General features: G+C 38.2%; 1 protein-coding gene across 2 annotated transcripts in view; it reads left to right on the plus strand.

Moving 5' to 3' along the window:
• TGFBR3 (transforming growth factor beta receptor 3) overlaps positions 1-19446 on the plus strand; it is a 150790-nt gene that overhangs the window by 68448 nt on the left and 62896 nt on the right. For both annotated transcript variants that reach the window (XM_007428108.4, XM_015888053.3), the window contains exon 3: positions 2255-2439. In XM_007428108.4, coding sequence (XP_007428170.1) covers positions 2255-2439 — 185 coding nt within the window. The remainder of the gene's footprint in view (positions 1-2254; positions 2440-19446) is intronic.

Consider the following 19446-nt stretch of genomic DNA (forward strand, 5'->3'; position numbering starts at 1 on the left):
GAAGGAATGTGCCTTAGAGGTGTGGGATAAACCCTGCCTATGGAGACTTAAATCTTCTAACATCAATTGTTTTATCTCATGGTTGTGCTACAGTGTGACAAAATTTGAGAAAAAATCCTGTCTTCTACAAAGGGATCGATAGGTACAAAGCTGAGCAAGGCCATTTGTAACCATTTTATTGCAGCAAGATGGTAAGGGTTCTGGTAAGTCTAGGGCAAACTCTTATCCAGCAAGCTACTTCAAGTCAAATGATCAATTCTTCCAAGATGCTGAAAGATTCCTGTAGCCCAGAATGACCTAGATGGTCCAATCATCTGATTTGTGTGTGAACGGGCGTATGTGTATGTGTATTCAGTAATAACAAAATCTGCCAGGCATATTTCCATTTTGCCTTCATTGTATAATACCATTTCGTATTCTTGACATTTTGAAACGGCCATTTCTCAGAATAGTGCCTGTGGTAATGCACAAAAACATGAGAAAGAATAAATGTACTTTCAAAGTACACGTTTGCATTGAAGAATGCAGCAATAATTAACCTCTTTAAAATCCTTAACCATAGAAACTATAGCAAAACCAGCTGCTCTCCAAACAATGGAGGAAGAAATTAACTATTGCCTGCCTCTTAAAATTAAGTGATTTTGCTCTGGTGCCTTGGAAATAGTTCTGGAAGCTGAGTGATGTCAAACAACAGGTTCCTATTAGAAGCAGTAGCTGGCATAGGATCTCTGTAGATAATAGTCTCCAGCACGAGGGATGTAAGTAGACTTTCCTGAAGAGAGAAAAGTCCAAAGTCATGACTTAAGGTTGATACTTTAACTGAAATTCAGCTATGCTGAATTAATTCCTAACTGGAGTTAGAATGTGTGAGGGAGTAGCTAAAACCATGGTATCGCTTCAATGACTTCTGCAATGCACTGTGGGCTTCTCTATAGATTGGGAGAAGCCAGGGCCACTTTCTATAAATATTTGCCTAGATTTAGCTTCCTGCAGATGTACTTAATATATAAAACCCTTTTGTGCACTTTAGCTCTCCTGCTGTATTTCCGTCTCATAAGAATAATGCCTTATACAAAAGAAAAGAGTGCAGTACTATACTATGCTGGAAGGGGATATTTGGAAGGACACACACTGTTTCTTGGGCTAAAGAAAGCGGTTATCAGCTGATTGCAATTGGTAATAAGGTAATTGTTCCTAGATCCAGTAAACCAGGGATTCGGATATGCTAAACCATTTCAGTGTTTAGGCAACTGACACTAGTGATGGTTGCATTTCAGGTGAGTGCAACATCAAAAGAAGTGGAGTGAGCATATAGTAAGGATGCTTGTTTTTCCCCAATTTGCAGTGGACAAGTTTGATAAATACATCTTTATCTTATTCTCCTTAAAAAAACAATTGTATTTTGCCTGAGTTTCTCCCTGTCATAAGCACAGCATGTTTTGAGATATTATTATGTTAACATGGTACATTTGCTTTGGCTGGTGTACCAGCGGCCATTCATTTAACAGTAGACACTGGCTACAGTCATTCAAACCCTCGTCAGCTCACAACAGGCTACAAGGGATGCCCTTGAAGACTGCCCAGGAGTTACAGCTAGTGTATACTGCAACATCCAGCATACTAGCAGGGATAACCTGTTACTGCCATGTAACACTGGGACTGTAGGAACCGCATTAGTTGCTGGTTTGTTTCCAGGAGCAATTGACTGGCTAATTAGCTGGCCTGTAAGAGCCCATTGTAGAAGGCTATAGTTATGAGAGTTGGATGCAGTCCAAAGTAATTCAAGTGAGCCTAAGTCTATACTTCTATATAAATTCGAATAAAAGTCATACAATCTTCATCAGTTTAGGGTTGAGGTATAGTTCCATAGATTTCCACTTTTAGTGTTGACTTCTTCCAGAAAGGTTAAGATAGATGAATACCATAGTTTTACTTCCAAGAAGGTATTTTGGGTTGCATCCTAATCCTAAATTGGCTTATTCAGAGTTGGGTTTCATTGCTTTCAACATATCTTATTGTCAGTATAATATGGGTAGGATTACATCCTTAAGCAGAAATCAGGACACGGAACACTTTAATAAATGTCAGTGAATGAGAAGTATGCTTAGCATTTCGTCTTGTACCCAACTTAATCCCTTCCATTCCATTTGCAACTGGTATGCTATTAACTTGGAACTGTATGTAACTTGTTCCCATTCAGCTTTTGCTACAGCCTTTCACCTCAAACTAATCTTCCTTGTCATTTATTCTACAGGTCCTGTGTTTAGAAGTGGATGTGTCTTGTCTCAGGTCAATAGCTCACACCCAGTTCAAGCCTTGCTAGAAAGTTTTACTGTTTTATCTGGCTGTGCAAGCAAAGGGACTGCTGGATTGCCACAAGAAGTTCACGTCCTCAATCTTAGGAGTCCAGAAGAAGACTCTGGCCACCATGAAAGAGAGGTATGGAGGAAATCATTCTATGCTTTAGCTTTAAGTATCACTACCTTCCCAAACCTTTTGCCCTCTAAATGTGTTGGACTTCAACTCTCAGAATCTGCCACAGCATTTTGTTGGTTTGACTCATAATTCTGAGGTATGAAGTCCAACCCAACTTTAGTGGACTAGATTGGTAAGGCTTCTTTACTCTGGGGAGGGGAGGCTTTAAACCACTTCGCCAAAAAAGACAACGCAACTGTTAGTATAAAGCTGAGGAAATAGCAAGGTACAAAGATTTAGTTCCAGAAATGCATTTTCATATAGATCCTGTGGCAAGTGATCCATTGAATTTTGCTCCTGCCCCCTGCCTCTGAGTAGACCAGCCTTTTTGTTAAATGTGAGTCAACAGATCCAGACCTGAGTAGATCTTAATAAGTAAACAGCATATAGCTAGTAAGTTTTGTTCATTACATTTTATGCCTTATCTCTAGAGGTTTGATATAGGTCTGTGGTATTTTTACTCCCTTTAATCTTTTCAACAAGAATATAAGAAAGGGTGTGATCAGCTCAAGGTCACTCAGTGAACTTCAGGTTTATGTGGTGATTTAAACCTGGGTCTCCTCAACCCTAGCCTGAACACCCAACAATTACACTACATCATATTGTTTCTCTTATTGTTTTTCTTCTCCTTAACACTGTATTCATTGAACTAAAGGCTAAGTAAAGATCCAAGAGATCCCTGGTGCTGTTTGTTTCTTAAAAAAAAATCAGATGCTGCTTTGGGAGAAGGAATGAAAGAGAAGAGGGAAGCTTAAATATTGTCCTGCCCATTAGTGCTTTCCTTCAAATAAAATACTCCCGGAGAGCTTCACTTGCATTTGGCAAGGATGGAGAAAGAATGGAGGAAAAAAGAGTTATGCCTTCCCATTTCTTGTCATTACATTTCTTCCCTGCTCCTTTTCCTCTTCTGGTCTTTTTTGACATGTTTGCTTGTAGTCAGTCTAATAAACTGGAATATTCTAGCAAATATTCGACATTTATTCTTTAGCTCTTTTAACTGGCTGTTGGATTTTAATTATTCAATTTCCCAGAGTCATGAATTCATTCCTAGCCATTAGTATGGTTAATTTCATTTATGATAGAAGAGTAGGCAGATAAGCTATTTTTTTAGCCAAGAGAGGGCCTCCATTTCTTCAAAGCTAAATTGCTTGTATTGTAGTTTATGTGAATATTCTTGGAGATGTGCCATCATTGGTATAAACTCATTGTTAAAGTCATATTCTTTTAACCTTAGCAATGAGTCCTCAGTTCTTAACTGATAAGCAGTGTGGTTTGGTTAGTACGTCTCATAAACTTCACTAGGCCTTGATCTCTGTGTAAATGAATTATTAATGCTCACAAAGAGAGAGATTAACAAAATAGTGCTTGTTCTAAGAGCTGTGAAAAATAAAGCAACAAGCAGATTTTTTTTTCTGTAAATATGTGCAATCTTGTTGCCTTTATCTGAGAGATAGAACAAAACAGAAATAGAGGGAAAGAGGGAGTAATTCTTCAGAGTTATGACTAACAACCACGCCAGTCCATTAACTATATGATAGATCCACTGCTTTCAAGCCAATTTGTTTTCCAGGAAGTCTGTTTAGAATTGAACTTTTGGTATGAAACATTCTGCCTGCATAATCCACACACAGAAGTAATAGATGTTAGTCTTGCAGGATTGCATTCTCACAGAAACATTTGTCACCGCAGATTTTTAGGATGGGCTGGGATACAGGCCAAACCTACGGGAATTGCAGTGATTTGCATTGTAGAAAACTAACTGAGCCTTTCCCCATCTTGGTGATCTCTTGGAATGTTGCAAAATTGGAATTTAACATATGTAGAGGTTACTATGTCATGGAAGCCTGACCTAGTTCCTCTCCAAATAGATTGAATTTTGAAGCAAATCTGAGCCTGTATAGTAAGTCTCCAGCTTGTTTTCCACTACTGTGGTAGAGATTGTGAATATTCAGTTCTGAATTGGAATCTGTTGTCTGCTCAGAGACAGCTACCATGTTTCATAATCATAAGATGGGTCTCCAAAAACAGCTTCCCAAGTAATCTGTCCTTCCTGTCTTTCTGACAATATTTTATAGCACCATTATATAGCACATTCCATGCCCTTAGTTTTTCCTTTGCTTCCTGCTTCTTTATAAAAGCTGGGTTCCTGTACCTTTAGGGATGGCCCCTGAGAAAATGAGCAGGAAGTTAGGAAAAGACTTCCTGACAACAGGGGAAACCGTAAGAGTATAAACAACAAGTTTAGACCAGCTTTTCCCTTATATAACAGAAGCCTGGAAACAAAGCAGAGCAAAGGTTATCATTAGCCTCATTTTTTTTCTTTTACACAAAAAGAGCCCAAGCTTGACTTGAGGAACACTGCAGTCCCCTTCGTCTTATACCGAGAGCAGTCTCGCTTTATCCCTCATGACATTTCCTGCGACCGGACAGAGCATCCGGAAAGGCAAAGATTTATATGTTGGCTGTACAATGCTTCCAGCATCTTGGAGGATAAACAGTATTTTCAATTTTATTTTTGATGTGTGCCCCGGCTAACATGGAGAAGTAAGGCAAACAAGTTTTGCATGCTCTTATTGAAAACAGTGAAGGTTTGTATTAAAAATCCACATTGCAGGTCCTGTTAGTTTTTGTTCTGTTCCTTAACCTTGTCACATTACAGGTTCTGCTAAATTACATGTCGTACATGCCGAGAGGAGGCGCAGATATTTTTCTTGCAGCAAATCCTTCATAGCCTTCATGCATTAAACGTTCTCCTGCTATCCTAATTCTGATAAATACACAACATATGGTACTTACACTTTCTGATACTTTCTTAGAACATGTAGAAAACTAGCCTCTCATACCTCATCACTGCATGTTGCAAGCACTGAGCCTTCTGATGAAATGAATAGAAATTATTTATGTCTGCATTCTAGATTATTTCAAAGAAGCGTTTGTTCAAATGTTGTGAAAAGGTGTTGAATTTCAAAGATTTCCAATGCGTTGGAAATGATATGTAATATACTGCCAGACTATTGAAATGGCAGGCTGTGCATAGTTACAAGTTACCTGTTTTCCTTCATTTTGCAATTGTGCTTTGAAAAACAATATTGGAATTGTTAAAATTTAGCTTATTTAAGATATTTTAGTGCAAAGCTACACATATCTACCCAGAAAAAAAAAAAAATCTCACTGAGCCCATTAATATTTTATTCCCAGGTAAGTGAATACATGACTGCAAGCTATAAAGACCACAGGATCATAGGTGGAATCATTTATTTTTGTAGTATATTTATATCCATTTCTTAAATCCACTGTGGAACTCAGTGTGGCATAGGTGAATGCTTCTCATCCTTTTAAAATATTATCTAGCTCCTTCAATCTTGAATCAGTCTAATTCTTTAAATATTATGAATTTCGAATCGTGGTAACTTTTTAAATAGCTTGTTCACAGAGTTCACAGAGTTCAGAACTGAGGTCTTTAAAAATTATCTTCATATTTTCCCCTCTGATACATCGTTTAAATTTCCACAGAGAGAGTTAGTAAAATTCAGGGAAAATGTCTGGAAATTCAAGACAAATGCTTACAGTTGGGGAAGGGATTAAAAATGTAACCTCCCATGGACAGAAAACTGTGTTATGTATGCAGTTTGTAATTCTGCTCATATGGCTGCCATAATTTTCACAGTCATCCCTGACAGGGTGAGGATATCATAATTCATGCAACTTCAGAATGTAAAAAGACAATAATAAAAATATCTCTGACCATTCTGAGAGCAAATGTGATTTTTTTTCAAAGGCACTTGTATCAGCGAATAGTCTGCCCCCTAAATTATCACATAGTCCTTATAGATGAACAGACGAGACTGACTAAAATACTGTCAAGTCATTATCAGTTTTGTTTAATATTGCCTATTGCTGTGTTCTAGGGGACTCTGCTCCTGGCAGCTACTCCAGGGAATAAAATATGGCTGCAACCATGGGCTGATTGGAGCAGCTTCATCAGCATCAACACTTCGGGGGCCCAAACTGTACTGGTTGTGAAGGAGCACCAAAGATAGCTTACTCAGAGGGCCCTCAAAACCTAAATTGGAGCCCGCTGCCTGGTCTTTATTCAACTCCACACAAATCAGCCAAAAGCAAATGGGTATGACTGGTTGAAAACAACAGCCATTCAAAAGACAACTTATGCCAGAATATGACATTATTTATTCTCCCTGTTGAATAAATACGATTTTCTTTTAGGACAGAAGCTGGCAATGCTACACAGACAAACAAGGCAGATGATTTGAGTAGCATCTGTTTATACAGGTGAAACTCGAAAAATTAGAATATCGTGCAAATGTTCATTTATGTCAGTATGGCAACTCAAAAGGTGAAACCAATATATGAGATAGACGCATTACATGCAAAGCGAGATATGTCAAGCCTTACTTTGGTATAATTGTGATGATTATGGCGTACAGCTTATGAAAACCCCAAATTCACAATCTCAGAAAATTAGAATATTACATGACATCAACAACACAAGGATTGGAAATAGAACAATATCGGACCTCTGCAAAGTATAAGCATGCATATGTACTCAGTACTTGGTTTGGGCTCCTTTTGCAACAATGACTGCCGCAATGCGGCGTGGCATGGATGCTATCAGCCTGTGGCACTGCTGAGGTGTTATGGAAGACCAGGATGCTTCAATAGCGGCCTTCAGCTCCGCTGCATTGTTCGGTCTCATGTCCCTCATCTTTCTCTTGGGAATGCCCCATAGATTCCCTATGGGGTTCAGGTCAAGCGAGTTTGCTGGCCAATCAAGCACAGTAATCCCATGGTCAATGAACCAGGTTTTGGTACTTTTGGCAGTGTGGGCAGGTGCCAAGTCCTGCTGGAAAATGAAGTCAGCATCCCTATAAAGCTTGTCTGCGGAAGGAAGCATGAAGTGCTCCAAAATCTCCTGGTAGACGGCTGCGTTGACCCTGAACAGTGGACCAACACCAGCAGATGACATAGCTCCCCAAATCAACACAGACTGTGGAAACTTCACACTGGACTTCAAGCATCGTGCATTGTGTGCCTCTCCATTCTTCCTCCAGACTCTGGGTCCTTGGTTCCCAAATGAGATACAAAAGTTGCTCTCATCAGAAAAGAGGACTTTGGACCATTGGGCAACAGACTAGTTCTTTTTTTCTGTAGCCCAGGTAAGACGCTTCTGATGTTTGTTGTTCAGGAGCGGCTTGACAAGAGGAATACGACATTTGAAGCCCATGTCCAGGATCCGTCTGTGTGTGGTGGCTCTTGATGCACTAACTCCAGCCTCAGTCCACTCCTTGTGAAAGTCCCCAACACTTTTGAATGGCCTTTTCCTGACAATCCTCCCCAGGCTGCGGTCATCCCTGCTGCTTGTGCACCTTTTTCTACCACACTTTTCCCTTCCACATAACCTTCTATTGATGTGCTATTGACGAGCAGCACTTTGGGAACATCCAACTTCTTTTGCAATTACCTTTTGGGGCTTTCCCTCCTTATGGAGGGTGTCAATGATGGTTTTCTGCACAACTGTCAGGTCAGCAGTCTTTCCCATGCTTGTGATTCCTACTGAACCAGCCTGGGAGACCATTTAAAGGCTCAGGAACCCTTTGCAGGTGTTATGGATTCATTAGCTGAATAGAGTGGGACACTTTGAGCCTAGAATATTGAACCTTTTCACACTATTCTAATTTTCTGAGATTGTGAATTTGGGGTTTTCATAAGCTGTATGCCATAATCATCACAATTATACCAAAGTAAGGCTTGACATATCTCGCTTTGCATGTAATGCGTCTATCTCATATATTGGTTTCACCTTTTGAGTTGCCATACTGACATAAATGAACATTTGCACGATATTCTAATTTTTCGAGTTTCACCTGTAATAGCAAAAAGCGTGGCAGACTGTAACAGAGGGTGCCTCTTCTCTCTTATGATTTGAAAGAATTTCACTTGAAGGCATAAAAATTCCCAGGGAGATAAGCATGTTGGAGCTTTTGATATCTGTGATAATGTTCATCTGGAGGAAATTCAGTTTCTTAAGCTTAAATTTTTGCAGCTATCTATCTGTTTGGGACTTGCATTTGTGAAATAGTGTCACTGGTATGAGAAGGGAGCAAGGCAAACTTTACAGAGGATTTGTCAAACTTTACATGGCACTTGATCAACCGTTCCCCAATTATGAACCCGTGTTTATCAAATGGTTGTTTCCTGTGGAGCAGCATGATGACAGAAGTTTATTTCTTCTTCTTACCCTCTACTTGGACTCTTTTTTTCTGTTTTGGTTTCTCATATATAGTTTGAGCCCAAAACTGTCTCTAAGGAACTCAAGGATAGTACACCAGGACTGGTTATTATTTTAAGAAGATTCAGTTAGTTAGGGGTGAGGTGAGTGGGATAGGAGGCACTCCAGGCACATTTTCCCCCGGTGTTGGTTGTTTTCCTCCCTTTGTGGCTATTTAAGAAACAAGTTGTAACAAGCTGGATTTGCAACTGGTACAGCCAATATCTTAAGATTTTTGCCTAGAGGAAAATCAGGAAATTAAGAAATATAGACCTGGCTCACCCAACATAATATGCCACAATCTAGTTTCTTTAGTTTGGCTGTGTTGTTTCATTTTCCCAACTACTACAATTTATAGGTTATGGCTTCATGTCTTGGGCAAAGGTAGTCAATTGTTGTTTATCCAATTAATTATGATTAAACGAGCCTCATCTTAATGCAATATGTGAATTAACCTGTGTATTTATTTAGTTTAAATCCACTGTAATGCTTACTCTGAATTGTTAGCTAAACAGTGGAATAGTTCCATAGTTTACCCATAAATTTTCCATAACCAGGGGAAAATAAGAAGAGTAAAATCAGATATCAGGAGATCGGAGTTCATTTCAAGGCCTAAAAATAACAATAAAAGCTGGATGGTGAAATGTATTATTCTGTACTCTTCATAACCTTACCCAGTTACTTTTCAAATTTGATAATACTTCTGTAAGACTTGCTGTTCCATTATTTTACTCACTAGCTGCAGTGAAAAACATTTTCTAATTTCATTTAGAATCATTAATTTTTATACAGATAAGTTGTCAGAACTATTAGTTAATGATGTCAATTAATTGTCTTGATTTGTTTTGTGTGTCTGTGCTACAGGTAAACCTCTAAAGCCTTATTTCTAATCCAGTGAGAGAAACTTGCTTGCACAGAAACCCTGATTTGTTCAGTGTGGTTTATTCAATTTATTTATTCTGGGCTGAATTGTCTTTGGGATTATTTTCTTAACTAGTTCAGAAATTATTGGTCATCCATTTTGAAATCCTTTTGAAGTTTAGTCACCAGAACTTTCAGAGGAAGCTGTATGGGGCCAGAATTTGGTTTGTTTTGAGCTTTATTTCCAACAGAAATATTAGTGTAATCATAGTTTACTCTTAAAGAGATAAGAAGCAATTATTTTCAACAGAGTTTGCTTTAACCACAGCTGTTCAGGGGGTTGGGGATGATAAGATCAAGCAGTTTAATAAATAGATCAGTCTTGCCTTTGCTGTCTTACTTCAAATATATTGCAGAAATTGTTGAGACATATTTATAAATAGGTGCATGTAAACTTGAAATTCACAGCAAACCAAAGTTTGTTGTTTTATGGAATAGCTAAAGATGCTTCAAACATGTAGATAGATCAAGCTGAATGCCTACTTTATGTCAGAAGGGAGAGAATAGTAGAAATACATATATTGCCATGACAAATTTTATTCTAACAAGCTCATCCTCTAATACCTTCAGTACAAACATCCTTAAAAGATCCCAGTCTTAAGCTCAAATATTTTTGGTCTCCTGTGACTCATACACTTCTTTTTAAACTGGCTTCTGTTTCCAACATAACTTTTCACTCTAAATTTGACATTTCCTGCATTTCTTCTGAAACACACCTGCTAACTGATCAACCTCTCTCAAACTCTGCGGGAGAAATACTAATTTGTGGATGGAGCTACTCTTTAATTTTACAGCCATGTGGATATTGTTTCCTACTTTAAAACACTATTCTGTATTTAATCCAAAAATATGCCCTTATTAAATGGCCTGTCATGAGGAATTAGTTAAAATAACTTGTAAGATACTTTTCATTTGGTAAAGAATGAAGACTGCTGTCCTACGGTATATATCCTAAACTAGGAGTAAGTTACATGAACCTTTAAGTAGACCTCCAAGCAGCTATGCAGAGGATTGGATTGCAAATTTCTTTTCTTTACTTTTTGGTTTTTCAGCAATGCTGATGTTTATTTATTTGACTTAATATTACTCCAGACTCCCAAGGTATCTCAGCGGAGATGTACAATAAAACAGCTTGAAATTAAAAATTAAAATTAAAAATTAAAACAGCATTTAAAACAATCAAGTGAAACAAGTTGAATTAATCAAAATTAACAGAACCAGTAGTTAAAGCTTGTACAAAAAAGATGGGTTTTCAGGGCCTTTGGAAGAGCCAATAATTAGTACCCTCTCTTCCATGGAGAGTACATTCCAAACTGCTGGAGCAAAAGAGAAGATTCAGTCCCCAGGCAAATTTGTGTCAATGATAAGTGAACCTCCTCAGATGTTTTCACTAAGTGCAAAGGTTCATGTAGAAGGAGGCTTTCTCTCAAATAGGCTGATGCGTGCGGTTCTCTTTCTTTGATGGATTTTTTTGAGTCACGCCTGGACATGTACATGCTTATGCTGTAGCTCCAGGATCTCCAGCAGCACTTAAAAATGGCTAGTTGTCAGTGAAGTAGAGTTTTCATTTCTTGAGGGTTGAAAGTGGCAGAAAAGAAGGTTGGGGAAGTTTAAAATTAAGCCAGCATGGTTATTGTCCTGCACTGTTGACATTATCAAAATAAATAAATGAGATAGTCAAAAATCATAGATTTTTCTTGAGTATACAGTTGAAAAGTGAGTTTTGTAAAAGATAATGTAAACTCTTGTCATCACTGAAAATTGCATTACTGATGGAGCAAATGTTTTTGAAGTTGAAACAGAACTTTCTATTGAGGTTTACTGAAAGTCCCTCTTTTGTATCAGGCCAGGCTATCTGGGATTTTTTTCTCTGAAAGCATACTTGATTATTGGAAATATTTATGTTTCAGAATTAAATAATGTATTTCTTCCCAATAAATTCAATTGTACAAGAGCAAGAACAGTGTTCCTTTTCCCTGCAGAAGCAAAGCAATGTCTGCCAGTGCTGAAATTCCAGATTAGGCTACCACTGTATTATCTACTAGGGCTGTACACTCTTCTTTCAGAAGAAGTGCCTTGGACCTTACACGAACAAAGCTCCTTTCTGCTATTTTTTAAAGCAGCCTGATTTTTTTCAGGTTGCACAAAAGCCTAAATAACTTTCCAAGCAGTCTAGTCCTACCGTATACTTGCTGTCCTGCAATTTATGGTGGACAATTGTTTGACATAGTAAATTGAGTGATTCTGAAGTTTAGTCATTGATTGCTATCATATTCCAGGTTGTTACTGTTTTTATGGCCTGATGCTTATAAGATGCTATTACACACTAGCATTCTTCAACCTGGAAATCCTCCAGATGTGTGAATTTTAGCTCCCAAAATTCTCTAGCCGGTATTGTCACTCAGAAAACTGGAAGTTAAAATCCACATATTTTGAGGGGAAGCAGATTTGGAAAGGCAACTATATTCCTATATAAAAGATTGAGGCCTTGAATCTAGCAGGATGTACAAACAGGTGCATGGATTGTGAATGCCCAAATAAGGAATACTGCTTTCATTATTGTTAGGTGTTTCATTGATAATTTTATAATTAAATGAGGGTATACTAAAATGCCAAAGTTCTGTGATTAAAAGACGTACAGGTAGTCCTTGCTTAACAACCATTCGTTTAGCGATCATTCGAAGTCATGATGGTGCTAAAAAAAGTGACTTATGACTGGTGCCTGAAATTATGACCATTGCAGCGCCCCCACGGTCACGTGATCATGATCCGGGCTCTTGGCAATCAGCTTGCACTTACGATGGTTGCAGCATCTGGGGTCATGTGATCATCATTTGCGACCTTCCCAGCCAACTTCTGGCAAGCAAAATCAATGGGGAACCACCTGATTCACTTAACAACTGTGTGATTTGCTTAACGACCATGTGATTCACTTAATGACTGCTGCAAAAAAGGTTGTAAAATCAGGTCCGGTTATGTGATGATTTGCTGAATGACTGCATTGCATAACATCCTAAATTCCGGTTACAATTGCGGTTATTAAGCGAGGACTACCTGTAGTGATTTAAATACATTCTATATTGCAACTCTTTGTATCAACATATGCTTGTTTCCTTTTGTTGCCAAGCTGTCTCATTCAAATCAACAGGAACAAGGGATACAGCTTTTTCCAGGCTGAAACACTTTGGACAGCAGGGTGAGCATTGCACCATTGCTCGCAGATCTGTTGAGGATAGAATGATGAATGGATATATATCCCAGCAGTACAGTTGTGTTTGTCATGCAAGTTAATTGTTTCTGTTAGTATTTTCCATTTTCTATTGTTAATGGATTGAACAAGGGAGGATTATTTGAAAGGTTAGGTTTGTTACTAAAAGATTTGCAAAAGCAAAATGGCCAGGCCTCATGCTTTAATTCTTTAGAGAACAGCTTCTTGATCTCCATGGGATAATTGGCATCAGTTATCTATGAGACTTTAAAGGTGTCCTGTTGAATGAGAACAACTTTTGCCTCCCATGGATGGTTCTGATTGTGCAACTCTTGTATTCCCCCTCTATGCAGTGAACTGAGACGTATGGATTGTTTTGAGTTTTATGCAATCATTCTGTAAAGCCAAAGAATTTGCAGGTGATTGCATTTTACTTTAAACACATAAATCCATATCTGCTTTGCGGATGCAGAAGCAACGGGTTTGATGGCTTTAGTCTAAATTACTGGTTTCATACATCGAGTGCCTTCACTCTCTTAATAGTGTTGCAGTTGCTAACAACAAGTGTTCTAGACCAAAGTTGCAATCCTATTCATGATTGCTGACCTATTCAGGTTGAACTCAGTGAGTCTACCCTGATCATACCTGGACTATACTGAAAAGGGACCAGTGACCAAAAAGCTGTTAAGTAACGTGGTGTGGAATTATTGCTTAATCGTTTCACTTCTGATAGAATTGCCTGTAGTCTACATATCTGCAGGGCCTCTGTTCACTGAAGGAGAGGAACTGTGCAGGAATTTTGATATTTGGAATGTAGATGGCTTGTGCCACTTGTGCATCACCAAAAGAGGAGAACATTTGTGCGAGCACATTTTTATGTAGATATGGAAATTTAAATGATAATGGAATTTACATTTCATAGAGATGAAGCCAATTAATCCCCATCCACATCACTTCGGTCCTTCTACTTTCTGATTCCCAGATTGACCCATAGCTTCCTCTTCATTTAATTTAGCTCTAATATTGTTTGATAGAGATTGCTTGGGTTATGACAGGATGTTGGAAGGGGATGGAGAAGTGGAAATTAGACCCTTCTTTCTCATTTAGAGTTGAAGAAAAGTGGGTGAGACATTCAAATTCTCACCTCTTATTCTCACTAATCCTATTGTCTTCAGTTCAGGGTTGCAACCTAGTGGTAATTGCTGAATGGAAGAGGAAAAAAAGAGAAGAGGAATATTGTGAATTAGTAGCTCTACGCACCCCTTAAATCCTCAGCTGAGGTTGCAAGGTATAGTGTCTTACAGGGAGTCTAGAGCTGTCCAGCAGGTGGTGATCCTTCTTCTTTCCTTTGTCTTTTATTATTTTAATCCAAAAAGCAAGGTGCTGGCATGCTAATAAAGCTTTTGGCATGACCTGGAAAACTAACTCTAGCATCCAGCCACAAGTGTGCACAGCTGCCACTACTGTCAGAAAAAAGCAGACGGCAGCAGCTTGTGACTGGCTAGAGTGTTCTCACCCCAAAATACCCATGATAGTATACCCATGTGTGTGCACACACTGACCCTTACACCACTACAACTACACACATTCTGTAGCGTTTTACCAGAGACCCAGATCTTTAGAGACTGGGGTAGGGTCTTAAAATAGTGAATGCATACAATGAAGGACAAATGACCATCTTGAATGGACAAACACTTAAGTTTTTGAAAAACAAGGCAGTGCTCCCCCAGCATTGAATGAAAACCAAAGAGATAAGTAGGAAGACAGAGTGCAGAGCAATCACAGATCTTTATCCCCAGGTCCAGTGGCCTGAAATACAGGTAGTCCTCACCTTACGACCACAATTGGGACCAGAACTTCTGTTGCGAAGCAATGCAGTCATTGAGTCGCACCTGATTTTACAACCTTTTTTCCCCACTGTCGTTAAGCGAATCACATGGTCTTTAAGCAAATCCAGCTTCCCCCATTGACTTTGCTTGTTGGAAGCCCCCTGGGAAGTTCTCAATGGTGATCCCATGACCCCAGAACGCTGCAACTGTCATAAATGCATGCCAGTTGCCAAGTGCCCTAATTTTCATCACATGACCACGGGACGCTGCGATGGTTGTAAGTGTAAGGACCGGTTTTTTCAGCACCATTGTAACTTGAATGGTCATTAAATGAATGGTCGTAAGTCAAGGACTACTTGTACTCCCACCTGAAGCAAGTGATAGGACTGCTAGAAAACAAGGTTGCCCCTGTGTCAAGGGTGACACAGGCATTTGGGGACGCAACAAACAATACTGTTTTTTTCTATTGTTAAAAGTACTTAATAGAATCTGCATAACTTAAGATGTTCATTTTAGTCATTTTATTTTTAAACTATAGTATTTATTATATGATATGATTGATACACACATACAGTATGTAGTATGTGTGTGTTATACAGTATACACAGACATACTGCCATACATATATAATTATCAAAGCGTGTTCACACATATGTGCATGCTGGTAAAATCAATTCTGGAGTCAAAGTTATCTAACTACACCATTGTTCATGCCATGGGGGTTCTCTGCCTCCCTCCCCACTTCTGGCTTCTCCCTATAAGCACTGAAATCTCAGTCTGCCCTCTGTTTTCTCAATCCTATCTTGCCGATGCAATTACAAATACAAATCCTCAGAAGCAAAGAAACCTGGAAGTTGACTCAATTATGCCAAATATGTCAGTTGTGTGCCATCTTACAATATACAGGTCTTACAATAGATTGGTCCAGGATTTATGTGGTTTTTTAAACAAAACTATTTTTTTCTGAGTGTTGTTATACCAGATCAAATTAATACATCCAGCATAAGAGAAATATGTTGTGCAATTATTTGTTAAAATTCAGTGCAAATGGAAAACTTTTCATAGCAGACATGGATAAAGATACAGGCAATGTTTTATAGCAACATTTGCAAGTAGCATCAGTAGCACACCTACATTTATGTCAGTTCCTTGGCTGTTTTGCTTCTAAAGAGTAGTAAAACTCTTTAGTACTCTTTAAACATGCTTGAAGAAAGAAATCTTGCTTTACAGCTAACTCAGGATGAGGTAACTGAGAAGGATATACTCTGTTTAGAACAATAGCCTTTAATTTTTTTTCCCCCTGGGGATGAAGGGCCTGCGTTAGCTGGAAGATTACTGATTGTTGGCTGGGGAATTCTGGGAGTTGAAATCCAGACATCTTAAAGTTGCCAAGGTTGAGAGAGACTGTTTAGGATATAATAACAGAACCTTGAAAGCCTGACAGAGTTTCCTTCTGCCCTCTCTTATGCCAAAGAGAATCACAGCAGAGTTATCTTGAATTCCACACTGTCTTCTTTCCCAGAGCTATGTGGATGTTTGCTTAACCATTCTGGCATTCCCTCTTCAAGGTTAGCTCTGTACTCCTCCACAGTGAGACTTCTTTAATGAGAATTATTTCATTAATACCTTTAGATACTACCCTTTCTCTGCATGCACACTGTTCTCTCACCTTGTTTTAGTCTTACAACATCCTTATGAATTAGTTTTGGCAGAGAAATAGTTAATGGCCCAACGTTACCAATTGAACTACACCCTCTCCTTGTTTAGCGACTGCATTCTGATCTGACCACTTGGTTGTTAAGGGAAATGATAATTAAGGGAACATATGACAGAGAGAGAGAGATGCACTGCAGAAGATCACTGGTTGCTGCCATCTAATTCAGATAAAGTTCTCTCATACACTGACCTGTGCCTGACCTGTTTTTTTGCCCCCTCTCAGGGCAGAGAGATTGCTTAAACAAGCTATCTCTTCCTGAGCTGCTTTTCTCCACAGCACATCCTTAAAAAGTGCTAACTGCAAGTTAACAAGCTTAGTTCTGTGACCTTAATTAGTTGAGTAGAACCCTCCCTTGCTGTTGCTGCTGCCTGAAACTGACCAGATCTTAATCAGTGTCACACTGAAGGATTTTGTTGTCAGGCACATGAAACTTGGTTGTAAATGTCCGCATTGGTCAGAAAATTAGTTTTTATTACTGTCATATTTGTGAATGGTTGCTAACCAAGGTAGTCGCTAACTCTGGAGTGGCTGTACTGTATTTTACCTGAAATGTACCTCTTTCCCCAAATATTGATCTTTAAAATGGAGGGTCATTTGAAATTCACCAAGAATACATTGATGAGACAGAAGAGTTTGAAGGTGGTCTTGCCTTATATACAAGATTGTGTTGCTAAGAAATGTGCTCAGTGGAGAGACAATAATTCATTTAGATAGCAAGATTTGATATAAGATGAAGATATAATCTTTTGTGTTTACTGTCCTTACTTCAGCATGGTCTACTTCATCTGATTGGTTTCAGTATGTTCAAATAAGTAGCATAGTACAAAAAGAATTTTAGAAACAAAGGGGAATACTTAGAGATGTGACTGAAAGTAAAAACCTTGTAACATATAACTTGGAACATCTGCTGGGCATTATTTATAAATTGCTAGTGTAGCATGACTTAGAAACCAAGGAAGTCAAAGATTGTATGGTTAAATGGATGCTAAATTTGGATTTAGTAATAGATATGCAACAATGGGAATTTCAATGGAAGAACATTAAATTAATTCCAAATAGTATACTTAGAGATTATTGTATAAGATTGATATATTACTCCAGTCCTGATTGCAAAATGGACAATTCATTCTCTAAAGATTGCTGGCAATGTAATGAGCAGATTGGGTCATTCTTTCCTATTTGGTGGCAATTTGGTAAAGCTCAACAATTCTGGAAAATGATTCATACCGAAATTAAACAAATCTTAAAAGTTGAATTCCTATTTCAACTTCTGATTTTTTAAAATTAAATTTTATTAAACATGTATTTCCTAAAAGTATATTGAATTAACTTTGTACAAGCGAAGTGCTGCAAGGATATTATATACCTTTTCCTGGAAAAGTCCGTTGATCCCCTTGTTGGAAGAACGATTAACCAAGTTGTAGGAGTGTACTTTGATACTTTGAATGACTTCATATTTTAAAAGTAAATCCAACAGAATTTAATTCAAACTGGAAACCATTTCTAAATCACAGTTTAATACACAGACTTGTATTAAACATACAAAATACATACAAAATTTGAGTTTCTTTATGCATAGAGTCTATATTTCAATTTCATGGGATTTTAAAATCAGAACAGACTATAAGGATGGAATTTACTGTAATTTATAAATACAGCTTGGTGATATGTTGGCCATGGCCTCTGATATTCATGCTTTGATTAGAGCTTAATAGTGATTTCCAGCCTCTTTCTTTGCAGTGTGCAGCTGGTGCTCCTAATGTGCTCAAAGTATGTCCAAGAATCTGCTGTATACTTAAAATGCATTTGGTTTCCATAGTAGATTTCATGGGTTTGTCAACAACAGAACACTGATGAAACACTAGCTTGAAGATGGAAAGTTTGAAATCACCAGCCAGAGATATGATTCAACATGTTTAATCACCAAATAAATCAACCCAAAGTTTAATTGATTTAACAGAGACTAATTTTAATTAATAAGGGTAGATTTGAATTGGTGACGCTTGTTTTTCAGACTATTTTGGTTCTGATATGTTGTTGCTTATAAGGAGAATAACAACAATAACAGAAAAAGACTTAACTTTGAAATGCGATGAACAGTTTTGGTTTGATTCTTAAGCTATCCTGTAACTAGTCCACCAGAAAAAGTACATATTGTATTTTGAGATTTGGGGAATATGCAGACTATATATAAACTAGTTCTATATATAAAGTGCTAAAAGCAAACAGTAATTCCATTATTAAATATTTGACTTCCCTCCATGTGGAACTTCTGTACATTTGTAAATGGTGCTGTCTCATTTCCATCAACCACACATTTAAGTTCTCTTAGTGCCTTCAAGGTAGTGTTGCCTGGGGCATTGTGGGAAATACAACTGCAGAGAGAGAAGTGCAAGTTCAGAAGACAATACCTTAAGGGAATCAAGGACAGGAAGATCTAGTGGACCCAGTGGAGGCACTGTGGCATCAGCAAGTGTTCAACAATCCCAAATACTTACACTGTAACTGCTGTCTTTCAGAACTGATCTGGGCTGCATCCAGTGGTACCATGATAGCTTGGACTACTGGACACAGAACCAGGGCCTGCATCTTGAAAGGCCCCAAAATACATTCCCCAGTGGAGTTAGATGGGATGAAGGAAAGAGGAAAAAATGAGTGATTGATGAAGGAATAAGTACAGCCCTTTGACACTGATTTTTCTGGAACTTGACTTCTTCCTTAGCATAGCCTTTCAATCTTCACATTAAAGATGTTGTTCTTTCTTTTTTTCCTGTGTGGTATAACAAAAGTCATGCTCAAATTATAAAATGTAACCTTAAAGGCAACTTGTGTGTCAATCTGCCCCAAATATCCATCCTTGATCTTCCATGTTCCTGATCCTATGAACAGTCTATCACTTTTAACCAAACACCATGAGAATGTCTCATCAATCCTCTCCTGCCAGTAATTTACTAGGACAGAAGTGGTGTGGGGGCTCTCCCACTTTTCCGTAGTTAAAATGTTTAAGAGC

This window comes from Python bivittatus, unplaced genomic scaffold (genome assembly GCF_059951505.1).
Source record: "Python bivittatus isolate LINGU-HERP-01145 unplaced genomic scaffold, Pbiv_v1 ctg000700_np1212, whole genome shotgun sequence".
NCBI lineage: Eukaryota > Metazoa > Chordata > Lepidosauria > Squamata > Pythonidae > Python > Python bivittatus.